This window comes from Heliconius melpomene, chromosome 2, assembly GCF_056956725.1.
Source record: "Heliconius melpomene rosina isolate 202511_hmr_F chromosome 2, ASM5695672v1, whole genome shotgun sequence".
Lineage (NCBI taxonomy): Eukaryota > Metazoa > Arthropoda > Insecta > Lepidoptera > Nymphalidae > Heliconius > Heliconius melpomene.
Window position 1 is genome coordinate 6,818,719 of NC_140390.1, and position 18,563 is coordinate 6,837,281.

General features: G+C 32.6%; 1 protein-coding gene and 2 pseudogenes across 1 annotated transcript; 2 read left to right on the forward strand and 1 right to left on the reverse strand.

Moving 5' to 3' along the window:
* The first annotated feature begins 2,978 nt into the window (after nt 1-2,978).
* LOC146540621 (adenosine deaminase pseudogene) lies at nt 2,979-4,731 on the forward strand (annotated as a pseudogene).
* A 5,952-nt stretch (nt 4,732-10,683) lies between these two features.
* On the reverse strand, nt 10,684-12,592 carry LOC146540622 (adenosine deaminase-like). The gene has a single exon (XM_085204749.1). It carries the CDS (start codon nt 12,587-12,589, stop codon nt 11,081-11,083), a length of 1,509 nt encoding a protein of 502 aa, XP_085060875.1. The 5' UTR covers nt 12,590-12,592; the 3' UTR covers nt 10,684-11,080.
* A 2,916-nt stretch (nt 12,593-15,508) lies between these two features.
* LOC146540623 (adenosine deaminase pseudogene) lies at nt 15,509-17,280 on the forward strand (annotated as a pseudogene).
* Nucleotides 17,281-18,563: the final 1,283 nt, after the last annotated feature.

An 18,563-nucleotide genomic window follows, 5' to 3' on the forward strand; every position in this document is an offset into this window, starting at 1 on the left:
CTATTAGATATTCTAAGACCTACTTACTATTCGATAATAAGAAAATAATAGATAAACAAATGATTTCTAAAATCACTCGAGAATTAAATTGGTTCGTATTTTTATGCAACCATGACGCAAGTTAGAAACATGCTTACATTAATTTATTTTCTTTGCTTCGTAATTTTGCAATTAAATATTTACATATATCTATAAAGGTCGCCGTAGTGCATGAGGACAAGTTAAATATTTAATATTTTCATTTCCTCACTGAAGTACTGGACGAAAAGTGAGGAACGAAAGTGTCTTAATGGGAAACAGAATTTCTTTACACTTGATTCCCAAATTCCTTTTGCCTAACTTTCTATGTGCTGGATACAGCTGCTTCAGTATCTTATGAACGTTTATAAAAATATATAAATAACAACGACCTTTTTCTACAGGTTAGAGTAATGCACCTATATTTACCTATATAATAAGATAATAATTAAACAAGTGTTATTACAATAGTAAATTTACCATTCATTCTTAGCCTTGGAAAACCACATTTTCCAGACTTATTGCCAGACAGTCGAGATATTTGTATTTCTACATCCATAAGCAAATACCAAAGACCATCGTGGAACAGTAGAAAAATGTGTGCAAGCGCGATGGATGTAGATGCGATTTCCACTCGAGGAAGCGAGAACGCAAAAAAGCAAGAGCATGGTAATGAAGATATTAAATATTTCTTTCCCTCGAGTGGGAATCAAACCCACAAACGTCGCGTGTACATTTACACGCTTGTGCCTCTATTCTACAACCACCACTAAGCTCTCTCTTGTCTACCCTACTAAGTACATATGGGATACATTGACGTAAAAAAATATATACAGACTAGCGGGCCGGCCGCGGCTTCGCCTGCGTGAACTACTTTATTATTAATTTCTGTCTTCATGAGTACCTACGTCCTATAAGTGATGTCCATGCAAAATTTGAGACTCCTGGCATTTGTAGTAACGAAGTTTCATACAAACTTTCAACCCCAAAAACAACCCCTTAGAAGTCGAATATTGCAAATTCCCGTCTTAGCGAGCACCTACGTCCTATAAGTAACTCCTATGCAAAATTTCAGATTCCTAGCACATGTAGTTTCCGAGATTTCGTGATCAGTGAGTGAGTGACCTTTCGATTTTTAACCGACTTCTGTAAGAAAAGGAGGTTATCAATTCGACTGTATTTTTTTTATTTTTTTTATGTTTGTTACCTCATAACTTTTAACTGGGTGAACTGATTTTGATAATTTTTTTTTTATTTGAAAGGTAAAGCTTCCCGAATGGTCCCATTTTTTTTTGGTCCATGTCTGACAATGGTATCCATGAGAAAATCACATAAGTCTTAAATTTGCATTAGGCATGTGCGCGACTAATAGCCGAATAACTCAATGTCGCGCCAACCGATTTTGATGATTCTTTTTTTATTTGAAAGGATACACTTCAAGGATAATTTGGTGAAAGTTTGGATAGGTTTCGATTATGGAATCCGGAGAAAATTGAGAAAGTTTGTTTTTTTTGGTAAAAAATTGATTATACTGTAATAGTTACAAGCAAAAACTTTTTAAATTGATGTCAGAAGTGAGATTCCTGATCGTTGCATTTCTTTTCAACTAACCTCAAAAAAGAGGATGTTCTTATTTTCAACCAACTTCAAAAAAGGAAGATTCCCAATTCGCCCGAATACTTTTTATGTGTGTTCTTGTCAATATACCAAAATGTTACTTTGCACAAAAATAATACCTAATTAAATGAAGTTTTACATGGGACAACCACAACCACTCGTTGACAACCACTACCACCACTATCATCACTCGTTTAAGAAGCATCATTTTAAGATCTACCCATCACTTAAAATCGTAAAATAAATTAATTTTTAACAAAAACAAAAACCGACTTCTAACAATGAACTAAAAAGTGAAAAATAATTTTACAAAGATTTTATAATTTTGAAGTCGGTGTCAAACTAATGCTACAACACCCTTACTACAATATCTAATTACTAAGCCTGTTTGTTTTACTTGGCACCGACTTCAAAATTATAAAATCTTTGTAAAATTATTTTTCACTTTTTAGTTCATTGTTAGAAGTCGGTTTTTGTTTTTGTTAAAAATTATATATATATAGATTAAATATTATGATCTCTATGTTATAACAACTTAAAAAAATGTTTATGTATACAAAATAAACACTTAAGATGTTTGAATATGATTGCTTGAAATTGAAATTATTAAACCGGAATCTTACACTGGTCTACTATCTGGTCGTTATTTTTCATCTCGCACACAGCATGATAGGCAGAGGGAACGTAGTGTTAAGATACTCCGGTCCTCATTTCCCGCCGAAATCTGGAGGCATTGCGTGTTGAGTGGTGGGAGTAAAGACCTAGCTTTGTCTCGACACCAGAGCGAAGAAATCAATACATGAAATATTTCTTTACATTATAGTGGGAATCGAATCCACAACCTGACGGGTTTACAATCAATCGCTTGTGCCCCTGCGCCACTACTGCCCTCAAACTTCAACTATCTGCTTTGTTCATAATAATATGCCTATTAAAATAAACAGGTATATAGACTCTGGACGTTCCCAAGCCGTAGGAAAGAGGAAGTGGTTCGGAATCGGTGTCAAATTTCTATGAACTATTTTTAAAATTAAATCTAAACCTATTATAATGCAAAAACATCCTCAAGGATTTAAAAATAGTCATAGGCTTACTTAGAAAAAAATAATAAAAACGAATAATTATGAATTATTAAAGTAATTGCATGTACTATAACTAATTAATTAAAACGTAATTGCGTAATAATTGATTTACATTTAATATTATAAACGGTACGGTAAATATTTGAAAGTAAACATAAAAATATAGTTTTTTTCATAAATTCACTTTTTTCTCTTCTTCAACAGCCAAAAAAAAATTAAAAACATCTAAATCTCTCACACAATTGCTATATAAACATATTGTAACCGCGCTACGCCTCAGTTGTCCGAGACAGTGATCGAAGAATGACAGTTTGTGAACCGCCTGATAGCAGACGCAATGAGGATATCTGTACGTGCTCTACTTATACTGTGTATTCAACACGTCAGCGCGAAGAGCATAGGCGATTATAATATAGAAAGAGACCATCTAATAGAAGAAGAATTCACTCTCCAAGTCGGAGGTAACCTTAGATTGAAAGATGAAGAGAAAATCGCCAATAAGATACTGATGAAGTACAAACATCAACAGCTAAATGAATCGTTCCACAATCCTCAATATTTCAACTTCTCGAGGCATTACTTCACGTATAAGGATGATATAAATAGTTCTAAAGTGTATCAAATTATAAAGCGGATGCCCAAAGGAGGTGCGCTACACGTTCACAGCTCGCTTATGCTAAGCGCCGATCGTTTACTGGATCTGACGTACGAGGACCACTTATACGCTTGCTTCGTGGACGATGATTTATTTTTACAATTCTCTGTCGTAGTCCCCCAACGACCTTGTTTAGCTAAGTGGCAATTGGTCAGCGATCTAAGAAATAGCACGGATGACGTCCTCCAATTTGATGCAAATTTTAAAAAGTACTTCACCTTATATTCCGAGGATGAGAAAGATGTAGATTACGAAATTAATACTATATGGAAGAAATTTAACAAAATTTGTCACAATATTAAGCAATTAATTGCATATAGACCGATAAGAGAGAAGTTCTTCTACGAGGCTTTGACAGAATTTTATGACGATAATGTAAAGTATATAGAAGTAAGAAGTGGGCTGCCTAATCTTTACGAGCTGGATGGTACGGTTCACGATTTGATGTACATGCCTCGACTTTACCACCAAGTAGCTGAAAGGTTCAAAGAAGAACATCCTGATTTTATAGGCATTAAACTGATAGTGACTCGTCATCGTGCAAAAAATGAGTCACAAGTACGTGAAATAGTGGACGTGGCTCGAGAAATCCAAAAAGAACTGCCCGATATGTTTGCTGGTTTCGACTTGGTTGGTCAAGAAGACTTGGGGAAACCTTTACTGGAATTTCTACCAATTTTGGAAGAAGCCAAACCCGATATGAATTTTTATTTCCACGGTGGAGAGACTAACTGGTTTGGTACTCCTGCAGATGAAAACTTAGTGGATGCGATTCTGCTGGGTTCAAAAAGGATCGGTCATGCGTACGGGTTAATAAAGCACCCATCACTGATAGCAGCAGTGAAAGCGAAAGATATCGCGATTGAAGTGAATGTTATATCAAACGTGGTTCTATCATTGGTTAACGATGTGAGAAACCATCCCTTGGCTGTTTACTTGGCTCTTGGGATGCCAGTAGTGTTGTCCAGTGATGACCCTGGAGCATGGGGTGCGGATCCCTTGTCCCACGATTTTTATATAACATTTATGGGTATAGCAAGCAAACGAGCGGATTTACGCTTACTGAAGCAATTAGTGTTAAATTCTATTAAATATAGTGCTTTGGATAATGTTGGTAAATTAGAAATGTTTAGACAATTCAATATTGACTGGGATAGTTTTATTAGTGAAGTGATAGCAAATTTTAGATAGATAATCAAATTTTATTTAAGTTGGCTAATATTTATTTATTTTTAATATTTTAGAGCAAATAGGTAAGTTAAGTATAAATTTGATCCACAATTTAGACATTAGACATTCCAATACAATTTTGTACCAGTATTATGATTGTAGTTGTATAATAAATGCTAAATTAATGCATTTTAATTGTTTCATTTAAACATTTACTAAACATTTATATTTCCTATTTAATTGCGTCAAGATAAAAAATCAAATCAATTTCACGCTGTATCCCGCACACAGCAGGATAGGCAGAGGGATTCGTGTCAACTATAAGATATTACAATACAACAATATTAGTAAATATTTACGCGTATCTCTGTGGTGGTTGAAAAAAGGTCATAGCATCTCGTAATATAATATTCCTATTACATCAGACATCGATATAAGAACTGTTTATTTTAGATACAATCTACGCAGTGTGATACCTCTGCCCTACCATATCGACAAGAAGGTCGTGAGTTCAAATCGCGTGGGAAAAATATTATCCTATATCTTATAAAACAAAGTCGCTTTTCGTGTCTGTCTGTTGTTTCTAACTCTTCTTCTTCTAAACCACCCAACGGATTTTATTGCGGTTTTCACCATTAGGTCGAGTATTTTTCGTAGAAGGTTTATATATAGTTTATTATTTGTACATTCTTATGTAAATTAACATAAATACGAAAAATATGAATAAAGTCCTACCCGCTGAGACACTTTCGCGCATGCGCTGCTTTAATGGTAAGTACTACATGAAAAAAATGTACTGGAGTATTGTTCCTCTCAATGAGATCTACAAAAAAGTCCGCGAGAGCATATTTTTATCTTTTAAGGATAACGTGTAGTGATCATATTTCTGTCTAAAAATAATAATTTCAATATATTTTTTATTGTGAGGGATATTTTTCCATAATGGTATTAATCCTTATCCTTTAAAATACTTTATAAATTTTCTACGTTAAACGAAGATAAAATTTGCTTTTTACACAATTTCGAAATTGCGAATAGTTTAAGAGAAAAACGCATTTAATTGTTGACACATTACGTCGTTGACACTTCAGCAGTATCGACTCAAGTTTTACTTATCCCTTACTCTCAGCATATAAATAAGTATATTAGTTACGTTGGCCATTTAATGTAGATCAAAACTGTCTTTACTGTTTTTCATTTTAATAAGTACTTTAGAAGTTGTTACAATATCAAAAAATCCTTGCTGCGAAACGGCTCGCCACTCGCCATGCGTCCGCCGCGCCCGCCTGCCTTACACGCATCGGTGGTTCAGTGGTAGAATGCTCGCCTGCCACGCGGGCGGCCCGTGTTTGATTCCCGGCCGATGCATTCTATTTAATTTTCCTCACAGGCCTCACAGCCACGTAGTGCTTGCTTTTCATCAGGGACAGAATACCCTCTTCAGCATTAACCAAAAGCAAAAAAAAAACCCGCCTGCCTTTATAGCAACGAAGATTTAGATGCGTTTGCACGTATTGGATAATTAGAGTTGAATGTATTATTTCAGCGCGATATATTTTTTGTAGTAGTTATTAGTAGGTAGGCTTTTGTTTATAATTTCTTCCGTTTAAAAATAGTCATTTAACTATCTAAAAATAGTCATTTAAATATATTTTAATAAGTACTTGAAAAGATTAGTAGCACAGATTTAAAATTACGGTACCTACTAAAAAATCCTTGCTGTGTAAAACAATTGGAAAAACCTTATTGAAACTACGAAAATGCGGGTTGCATTAGGGTTTAATTAATTTTCACATTATATTAAGTGCTTTGCAAACATACATTATATGAATAATCCAGTAGTAAAAGCGGGCGAAGCCGCAAGGGGGTCGCTAGTTATTAATATGTTTATATTAGCACCACCTACAGATATCTTCAATTTAAAAAAAAGTTTAATTCAAGAGAAAACCTAGCTTTTAGACATTCCGTTCTACTAAAGCAAGTTTTTATCTTTGATGGGCGAAACTCAACGCCGTGGTTACAGGCAGTCCGATTATTTCAACACTATTTGGTCCTTGCTTTTGTTGAAAAATGAACATAATAATTATGTCCTCCCATATTATTCCATCCGGCTGCAAGACGCAAAGGAGGGTAGGAGTTGTTAATCCATGTACGTATGTATGTATGTTTGTTCCTATCTGGAACTGTAGAGACCAAAAGGGGTAAGTGATATTGATGATTCTATTGTAACAAGTCAATCGATTCGCCTTCGTCAAGTCGATACCAGTTGTTAGCTACAAAATAAAAAGCTAGTATATAGTATAAAATAAAGTAGCTATAAAATAAAAAGAATAAGATCTTTCATTTTTAATTTATTAAAATTACATAATTTTAATATGGGAAAGCCCCTAATATTAATAAAAAAGCGCCATCTATTGAAAATTTGTTTAACCCCGAGTAATATAATATCTGTGCTTTAACACAAAGATAACTTATATGTCAGATAATGTAATTCATTAACATTTAATCGGAAAAACGATGATTTTTACCGAATTTATGTTTATTAAATCGATTTTAATAAAACTTTAAGTTAGGCTGATGAGGTTTCAGAAAATAACACCGGTTGGAAGCCAGTGAACTCCAGTTAAGTATTTTTTGTGTTATTATTATGTAGATCAACTAAATTACTATTTTTTTCTGCTCACGTAGATTAATAAACTTAAATGAAGTTAATTTAGAAACAGTAGAAAAACCAGTTTTAATGTAACGTTTATCGCATCTATTTCCATTCAGGATAGAATTATTTTTATTTTTTCGTTCGCACAGAAGGTGCCGTTCAAATTCGCCAATTCAAAATCCTCTAGAATCTTCTAATGGATCTAGAAGGAAAATGAGAAAAAGCGTGAAGCGATTGAAGTAATCAAAGTCAAATTATATTGATTCATATTTCATAGTGTTACGAATAAATTGAAATCGTTGACTTCAAAAAGGAATTGGTAACAAAACTAAAACTATAAAATGTACATGATAGATAAAAACACTATTTGAATCATCAGTGAATCAGCTAGTAGCTAGTAATAATATTAATGAAGAGATTACTATTAATAGTCATGATGAATCTATTATTAATGTTAATAATAATTTAAAGATAACTTTTTCTACGTTAATAATTCAACATTCCAACACGTTATATTTTATCAGTATCACAGAACGTGATGAAAACAATCTAAACAATTTTATTATTTTTTTATGAAAAAAAATATTTTACAAAGCCTATAAATTATTTGAATTATTTTTAAACTGTTATTCCTGACTTAGGAAATAAAAATACTAATATAGAAAATGTATAAAAGTTTGAACGAACCGGGTGCAAATTCAGCTACGTTCAATTTTTTATATTTTCTAAATAAGTATTTTCCTTTTCTTAGTGTGGAATAACAATTTAAAAATAATAAAAATATTTAATAAACATCATTCTCTCTAGCCAAATGATAATTCTAACCAATTATCTTTGAGTAACGGAAATTTGTAAAAATCTCTCTCTAATGCTAACAACAAAAATAAGTTGTAACGAGCGTATAAGAATTTCAACGTAGCTTTTATGAGAAGGTATGGCTTAGTAGTAAGAGCGCTTAGACGGTTTCCAAGAAAGGCAGGTTCAAATCCCGCTACTTTCAAATTTTTGCACGTCTTCTAAATAGGTCTTCTATCTGAGCAGTATACCTAACCGAGGAACGCAGGAGTTCCGTTCAATTATATTTTTGTGCGTTTTAAAATAATCTATTTTAATATGTATATTCCATCTTTAGATTCCACAGTTATTTCAAATATTTAATCACAATCGACCAAGTAGTTGTTGAACATAGAAAAATACCTTTTACCTTCACATCCATTCACAAGGCAGCTATTAAAAACATATTAACACAGATAAACTACCCATCTTGTACTTCCTGAGTTCACCATCTTCATCGACTTACAAATGAGTCAAAAATTCATTAACTAAGCCAAGTTAGCGTAAAATAGTAAACGTTATTTTTAAACGAAAACCGGCTTCATCCGGATCCTAATAACAATGATAAAATCAACTTACACAACATAAACTATTGAATACAGTCGAATGAAGACAATATGTCTACAATCTTCTATATATATAAAATCGAAAGGTCACTCACTCATCACGAAATCTCAGAAACTACATGTGCTAGGAATCTCAAATTTTGCATAGGAGTTATTTACAGGACGTAGGTGCTCGCTAAGACGGGAATTTGCAATATTCGACTCCTAAGGGGATGAAATAGGGGTTGAAAGTTTGTATGGTTTTTTTTTTTTTTTTTAAATCGCCACCGATTTTTATAAGATTTGAAATTTAAACTCTTAAAATTATTTCATTGAACACGTGTTTCATGGTTTATTAGGATTCACGCCTAAAACTGCAAATAAGCGGGCGAAGCTGCGCGCGTCCTCTAGTTTTAATTATAAAAAGCTACTATTTTACAAAGAACTATCTATGTAACAGAAAAAAATATACATGAAAGGAATAATACGAATAAACCCAATAAAAATACGGACGCGTACTTGTGTTGATAAGATAAAATAAAACAAAAAAGCATTGTAGGCCCTATTCTACTATACAATGTTGAGAAATGCAATATTCCAATATATATTTTTTATTTGTAAATTTTTTTAGCATTACACATAGCAGGGTAGGAAGAGAGAAGCTCGGAGCGTGGATAACAATAACACTTCTCTCCTCTTAAGACATTTTCATTCCCACTTTCCACCAAATTCTGGAAGCATTGCGTGGTAAGAGGCGGAACTAAACGCTGCGTTTACCTTCATTATCAGGGCGAAGAAATTAAAATAATAAAAATTAAATTATTTTTGTAGGGAATCGAACTCACGACCTGTCGCGTTTGCTTGTGTTCCTGTGACATGTTGGCCTTGTTACAATTTCCAGTAAATTGTGAATTATGAACTAAATTAAATTTTATACCTGAATTATATCATTATTAATATTTGAATACATTTTTTTAAATTTTACTTGAACAAATGTACTTATTAGATACTTAAAAATAGCTATTCTTAGCCTTTGATTCTTATATCGAAGCTTAGAAAAAGACGCAAAAACTTCGATAACCACTTAACAATAACATCTTGAGATCTGTTGAAGTGCGTCTTTGAATTTGTGTTGATTTATCTTTTTTAAAAGCGTTTCTAAATAAATATTTATATGGAAACATAGTATTTTTTATATGTTCATACAGAATTACTATCACATACATTAACATCATATCCATATTTTGCTTCTTCTTTCTTCACGTTTATAACAGCGAAAGCAGACGAAACCTAGTGTTAAAACACTCCGTTCCCACTATCCGCCGAATTTTTTGACGCATTACGAAGAAATGAAAATAATAAATAATCGAGTGGGAATCGAACCCACACCACGACGGCTTCAATACTTACTAAAAGTAACAAATAAATAAAAACAAAAATACATGGAATCCCACATGCACTAATTAAAGTTACACCCGTAGTCAACTAATTAGTACAATTATCTACTAGTAATCGCTTCGTTACACTGTCTCGGTGTTCGTTGATGATGATGGCACCAAATGTTCCATGACGGAGAGGCGCCTTGAGGAATTGAAGCTGTAAATTAGTAAAATTTCTGTACGGTATATGGAAATGTAGTGTTTTTTTGTTTGTTTTTATTGGAGAGAGTTTTTTTGTCTTGATTTCTATTGAAATGTATTAAAACATATTGAAATTAAAGACACTTTATAGTAGACATAGATATTTTCTCTAAAATTAAGACATTAGTAAGATTTAGCCTGTGAATGTAAACATTATGGTTGTGGTTTCGATTCTCGCTCGGGAGAATGAAATATTTAATATTTTCATTTACTCGCTCTGGTATCAAGCAGAGCAATGTCCTGAGAACTCGACTGAAAATGGGTAAATTCCCTAGTTCTCTCCACCTACTTTACTATCTATCTATATGAGAATCTGAGAAAAAGTAATTTTTAATGTTGTTTAATAATTTTTTGCTTTTGGTTAATATAACATATCTAAGTACTATTTCTGATTGATATGTAATTATACGATTTTATTATTTTGACATTTTGATATTAACTTTAAATAAAAAATAAATAAATAGAGATAAAATTTACAACGACATATTTATTATGTAGATTGGGAAATCCATTTAATCCTATAAATATATTTATGTATAGCGTGTAGCCACGTGGAAACATGTTATCACATACCTTCTTATCTATCTATCTTAAATATTTTCGATATGAGCTCTTTCAATGATACACTATATTTGTTATAACATTTATTGAAAAAAAATAGTGAGATTTCTTAAAAAATAGCAAAAATGCTTAAACATGTAGAATTCGACGTAATAGTTTTCCTATTATATGAACAAGCTAGCCTTGAAGTACGATATACTCGTATCGTGTACAATAATATATTCTATAGATATCTTATATAATAATTATGATCGGAATAAAAAATGCACTGTAAATTGTTCCTATAGAAATAAATAAATAAATTACCACTGTTTTTGCACAATAGAATCTATAAATTTGGTCCACCGAATTTCAAATTCATAAATCATTTTATCTTTATCCTGATATGCGCTGTAATACAACGAGTTAAGAGCTAATTTCTTCAAAAGTCTTAAATCTGCATGACGACTGGCAACACCAACGAATGTGACGTAAAAATCATGAGATAAGGGTTCAGCTTCCCATATTCCAGGATCGTCGCTTGAAATCACAACAGGCATATTATTTGCTAAAAATATAGCTAATGGATGGTTTCTCACATCATCAACCAACTTTAATACTTCATTTGACACAACATTTACTTCAACACCGATGTCTCTCTTTTTAACTTCTTCAATCAAAAGTGGATGCTTGGCGAGAGCATATCCATGTCCAATACGACGAGTACCAAGAACAATTGCATCTGCTAAATTTTCATCTGACGTCGTTCCATACCAATTTGTTTCACCAGCGTGAAAGAAATAATCAATATCGTTATCTTTTTTAGAGAAAACTTTCAAAAAATCTTTAAGGGGTGATCCCAAATCCTCTTGACCGACTATATCAAATCCCGCTATTAAATTAGGAAATTGTGCTTGTAATTTCTTCGCTAAATCTAAATACTCTTCAATGGTTTTTGTTCCAACGAATCTTAAAGGAGCATAAATAAGTTTAGCGCCAAAGAAATCAGGATAATCTTTTAAAAATTTCTTCAATGCTTTTTCATACGATGATACAGTATCAAAAGTATCATATTTATTGCCGTCCAAATCATATAGCAAAGGAAGTACACACCTAAGCTCCAGGTACATAACATTATCAGCTCTCATAGCTTTTAAGGTATCGTAAAAATATTGCTCCCATACTGGTTTGTACGTAAAGAGAGGCGAGGTTATTTGGAAATATTTCTGGAACTTCGACCATACTACGTTAATATCAGTGTAAACATCATTAGGGTCATCAATAACGAGAGTAAAACGTTCTCTTAATATGCTATCAAACTTTTCAACATTCCCAGAAGAGTATCGTGCTTCTTTCATCACCTGCCACACTGTTCCACAGGATGCAGCTGGAACATCTCGGGAGAACAGCAACTGAATATTCTCTTCTTCAAAACATACGTACAAATCGTCTAAATACGTAAGAGATAGAACGTAATCAGGCCCAAGTATTGAAGTATCGTGAGCATGAAGTACTGCACCTTTGGGCATCCTTTGAACCAGTTTAAATAATTCCGATTTCTTCACATCGTCTTTATATTCAAAGAAATGTTTAGAGAAGTTGAAATACTGAGGATTGTCAAACGCGAATCGCAACTCGTTAGTTTTTAAATCCATAAATATTTTATTAGCTTGTTCTTCACTGTCACTTAGCACTACATCACTGCCTACCATCAAATCGAGTTCTTTTTGCAACAAATAATTTCTTTCATTAAGATTTTTCTGATATTCATCATCCATTACCACAACACTCACAAAATGAACTGTTAAACACCAAATAATTGAAGTCCACATTTTTAAATAATATTAGAAACGATATTACGAATATAATGAAGCTTTTTATATTGGTTGACACAAGGTTGAATGGTGTAAGGTTGCAAGCGCAAAAGCGGGTATAAAATAATAAATAAATAGACACACGTTTTATATTGCTTCGCCTTGACAATAGCTCGCGGAGTAGTTGGAGCACCACGTCACTACGCCGACGAGCTGATGGATTATATGAATAAGATAACATTTTCGATTAAATATTTCCTAAATAAGTACTATCAAATATTTTTATCGTCCCATGACTTCTAATACGCTCCATTTTTGTAGCTTTACGCTGTATCCAGCACATATCAGGATAGTCCGAGGGAACCTGGGAACCCGGTGTTAAGACATTCCATTCCAATTAATACACTCCCGTTCCCAGCTTTCTGGAATGAATGTAATCCACAAGAATTTTAAATTAAGAAAATAAAATAATAATACTTACTTTTTATATTATATAAATAAATGTTTAATAAAATGTTCAACTTTATTTTTATGTATTTACTTTAATTTACATACAAGTCATCGTTTCACCTAGATAACGTATTCTATTTTTTGTTTATTGGAAATATATACTAAAGGTGTAATGGACAAACTAATAACCCTATTTTATTATTAGTAGATAGACCTATAGATATAATAACTCACTTGTTAGAGCCATATCTGTAAGATAAAATAAAATAAAAAAATCTACAATATCATTAAGAATTAAAATTTAATACATATTTAATTTCAATTGAGTATGTACTTTTTATCTATATTAGGGCTGTTATCAATTGTTTTTATCTAGCTTGTATTTAACTCGATATTTTTTTTTACGTTTGAAATATGATATATTACATTTTTATGGTATTTTGTAATCACCGCTATCATTAATAGTGTTCCGTATATTTAATTATAACTATTTTATAAGTTTATTCTCATACTTCGAATGAAACAATGCAATTTCGCATCAAAATCAAGAAAATTTTGTTATTTTTTTATTTTTATTGATTTTTTGTATTATTCTTATAAGAACTCTATCAATTAAGAACTGAAAATTGATATAATATAAAAAAGAGAGAGAGAGAGAGAGAGTGAGAGAGTAGAAATTTGATAACATGAATCTTTTATAATATCTAAGTATTGCCAAAAACCTACATAAATATAAAACTTTATATAGAATATTAGATATTACATTTCTATTGAAAAACTCGACAGATAGTCAATTGCACGATAAGATAACAAGATTTATTTCAATATCGCACTTCAAAACACAAAAGTCTCTTTAAACGTTACTTAGATAACATCCAGAATGTGTAAAAAATATTCACCATTTCTGGAATCGTACCAGGTAACCCTCAATTAATCAACAAAGATATCTCAAATCTCAAATACTAACCATTAAAAACCCTACCTTTCTTCTCAACAATGACTCCTACATACCTATGAACCTATAGGAACCTAATCTTAAAATCGTCCCCACTATCAGCGAGTACCATTGTTCGCAAATCCTGGAAAGTGTCATCCAGAATTCCACCAGCAGTAATTAGAAGATTAAAGGAGGTGGCAAGTGCGTGCAACATCTCAGTATCATACATGTGACGGCCATATTTTTTTCTTTTATTTTTCACCAACAAACGCGTACGGGGCGGTTCCTGGTAAGTGCCACTTTAAAACCTTCCCCAACCCTTTCGCTGCATAAAATCAGCATGGCGGATGAGACGGCCTTTATTTCTTTTCAGATTTATTTTTTAGTTTCTTTATAGCGTTGCTTTGAAATTGAACCCTTTTAGACGCCGCTGGTTGTAATTTACACCAGCCAGTACGAAATGAGTTTTTAGTAAATTTTATCGTTTAAAACGTCTATAGAAATTGCGGCTTACGAGACCGTTTCGGTGCTTTTCAAGTTTTTTTTTGTACCTTCAATTATGTGGTTACTTAGTAGGTAAACATTTAACTTGTATAGTTAGTGGAACATTAAGTACTCGCTACACTTAGTTAAAATTTAAACCGCGAAAGTGCAGACGCGGAGTGGCCCTGTAAATAAAAATATGAAATAATATTTTAAATTCTAAAATACTTTCTATTCTGTTTTGAAATAAATTAATAAAACCGAATCAAAGTAACCTGTTTTTTTAGGTAAAATAAAAAATTTATCAGCTTCACGTTATATCCTGCACACAGTAGGGTTGGCAGAGGGAATCTAGTATTAAAACACTCCGTTCCCCACTTTCTGTCGAATTCTGAACACAACGCCGCGTTTTGCCTCGGCACTAGAGCAAAGAAATGGAAATATAAACGTAAATAAATATTTCACTTCCTCGAGTGGGTATCGAACACACAACCGTCGCGTTACAGTCACACCCTTGTGCCGCTGCGCTACGACGGCCTTTTAGGTAGGTATTTACTTTTTGGTCCCAACATTACGTGCGGGTAAGCAGAGGGCTTACCCTCCAGTGTGCGGGATATAGCGTGATGCTCAAAAACATTAAAAAGGACATATATCTACCAACATTTACAAGCAAACTGATACAAACAACTGTTCGTTAAAATATTGTCTGAAATTATTTACACTACGTTCTCAACTAATGAATCACTAAAAGCTATAGAAAATAATGAAAAATAACGATGATTACAACGATGAAAAATAACAATAACATCATTTAATAATTATTTCTTTTTACAATTATAGAATACAATGCATTTTTTATATCGTTAACTAATTATTTATTTATGCTTAAAGACAAAATAATACTATTTTTTTTTCAGCTTAATAATCAGAGGAAGATTAATGTCTTAATGTTAAGACACCCCACTCTCCATTTTCCACTAAGTTTTGGAGGGATTGTGTTGAGTGGCATAACTCAACGCCGCGCTTTGCCTTGACACCAAATCAATTTTCCATCGTTAATTAATTATTTATCCCTAAAGATACAACAATACTAATTAACATATGCAAAAAATACGTTAAATACAATTTATAAATCTCCCAGAACAACCATAATAGCCCCATTTGTATAACAATAACGAAACTTCCGGCCAATGACTAAGATGTTATGAACATCAGGTCATTCGCCCTAAACAATGCTGCCATAGCCAGTATCAGCTCGCTATCGAAGCCGGCAAGACGAGGCGCGCCCCTCCAAAATGCGCTCTTTATATCCCTTCGTGATCCTATTCGCGTTTTGCCATGGAACAATTGACGATTACAAAGTAAAACGAGCTAAGATACTACGAGATGAAGCACTCCTGTCAGTTGGGGGAACCTTAAAGCTCTCAGACAAAGAAACAATCGTCAACGAGTGTCTAATGTTGTATAAATTTCACGAAGTGGACTACGGCTTCGATCATCCACAGTTCTACAACTTGTCCAAGCATTTTTTCTCATATAAAAACCTTATACGTTCGTCCAAGGTTTACCAGATCATAAATGATATGCCGAAAGGAGCAGCTCTACATATCCACGATATGGGTATATTGGGACCAGATTACATTGTCAATTTGACTTATTTGGACAACCTCTACATATGTTATGATGAAAGCGATGTACGCTTCAAATTTGCCAACAAAAAACCCAAAATCCCATGCAAAAATAAATGGGAATTAGTAAGTGATATTAGAAAAATGTCTAATAAAACGAAGTTTGATGCAGAACTAAGAACACATTTCACCATGTGCGTTAACGATCCCGATATCGTTTATCCAACCATAAAAGAATCTTGGAGTATATTTATGAACTATTTTAGAAGAGTAAGCCAAATATTGACATTTAGACCTGTGTGGGAGCAGTATTTCTATGAAGTCCTACGACAATTTAGGAATAATAACGTTATGTATGTAGAAGTCCGCAGCATTCTTCCAAATCTTTATGAATTAGACGGAACAACATACGATCCTTTGATTACGGCGAAGACATACAAAAAAATAATTCAAAAATTCAAAAGCGATCACCCTGACTTCATTGGAGCCAAACTCATATATGCACCGTCCAGAAAAATCGATCGACCTACCCTCGATACATATTTAAGTTTAGCAAGAGCCATCAAAGCTGATATGCCGGAAATTTTTGCAGGTTTCGATCTGGTGGGACAGGAAGATGCAGGAAATCCCCTTATAGAGTTTATACCGCAATTGGAAGCAGCGTCCAAAGAGTTTAATTACTTTTTCCACGCCGGAGAAACGGATTGGTTTGGGACTTTGACAGACGAAAATCTAATAGATGCCATATTATTAGGAGCAAAGAGAATCGGTCACGGTTACGCATTGCTAAAACATCCCATACTCCTAAAAGCAGTTATGGAGAAAGATATTGCTGTAGAAGTGAACGTTATATCAAATTCCGTATTATCCTTAGTAAGAGATGTTCGTAACCATCCACTAAGCACGTTCCTAGCGCAGGGGGTTCCAGTAGTCCTCTCCAGTGATGATCCAGGAATATGGGAAGCGGATCCTTTATCAGATGATTTTTATTTAGCATTCGTTGGTGTTGCCAGTCGCTTGTCAGACTTAAGACTGTTGAAGCAACTTGCGATCAACTCTTTGAAATATAGCGCTCTAGAAGGAAACGCAAAGGAAATTGCATTGGAAAAATTCTATGAACAGTGGAAAAATTTTGTGGATAACTTCAACTGTTCCAAATATTAAACGTAAAGAGACATTCGATGATGTTAATAAATTATAATTTAATTAAATTTTTATTCTTTTTAATTTAAAACATTTATTTAGCATTATATTTATTAAATAATTAATTCTAATACTCAATTCTAACGCAAGCCCAACACGAACAAAACATATCTCATGATTCATTATAATAAACAAGGCCATAATAAATTGCTATTTTTAGACGTAATAAAAGATATACAAGAGAAACTGCTGATTTAATTAAAACATGGATTAGAAGTAGGTACCCACTGGCGGTAATTGCGTATAAAAGTGTATATAATCTTAATGTCATAGACTAAAAGATAAGTTGTGATAATTCTTAGTTCAAAACAAGAGATCATATAAACAACTGACCGCAAAATAACGTGATAAATTAAAAGTATAAATATATAATGTAGATATTTATTTAAAAATAAAACATTTGAATTGATAACCTCCTTTTCTTACAGAAGTCGGTTAAAAACGTTATAGTTAAAGATGGCCGTCATGGCGCAGTGGCTGACTGACTGTCGCCGAGATGGTTGTGGATTTGATTTTCAGTCGGAGAAGAATAATTAATTATTTTTGATTTCCTCGCTCTGATAAGAAGACAATTCTTAAAAACTTAAATTTTCGAAATAATATTTAGTCTAAAATGATGACTGAAAGAATCAAAACTTATAAAATATTGAAAATTTATTAATATTTTATAAATTTTGATTTTTTATATATTAATTAATATTTTAAGTTTATTTTTCTTAATTTTCAACACGCAAAAGAGGCCCCAATTAAGATACCAATATAAGTAGACGTTTAAAGTTAATTCCTGGAAAATAATTATTTTATGATATGGTATAAAGATAATAAATAACATTCTCATTATATCTATTGTTATTGATAAGATTAGAATTAAATAATTCATTAAATAAATCTTTAGTATATTAGCACTATATAAAAAAAATATGTTTTATAAACGAATGGCAGATTTTCGCCTAAAAAAATAAGCTTCACGCTGAGTAGGCAGAGGGAACCTAGTGCTGAGAGACATATAAATAACAATATTTTTCCAAAGAAAAGAGAATATCTTTTGAAAGTGACGGAATTTTTTTTTTAGTTATGCTATGTACCTGTACGCCAGGGAGGACACTCATTCATAGAAAACACAAAGTGAAATTCGATCTCACTACTTCCACGTGAGACTCAAAAAGACTTTTAATAAGCACAGCACTATGCAAAAACTATAGATTTATTACAAATGTTTTTTTTTTTTTAATCTTATTGTATTATGTATATATATATATGTTTTTAGGGTTCCGTGCCGCAAAAAAAATAG

Bases quoted from the DNA above. Each gene is read 5' to 3' on its own strand.
- LOC146540622 (XM_085204749.1), bottom strand. From the start codon at position 12,589: ATGTGGACTTCAATTATTTGGTGTTTAACAGTTCATTTTGTGAGTGTT.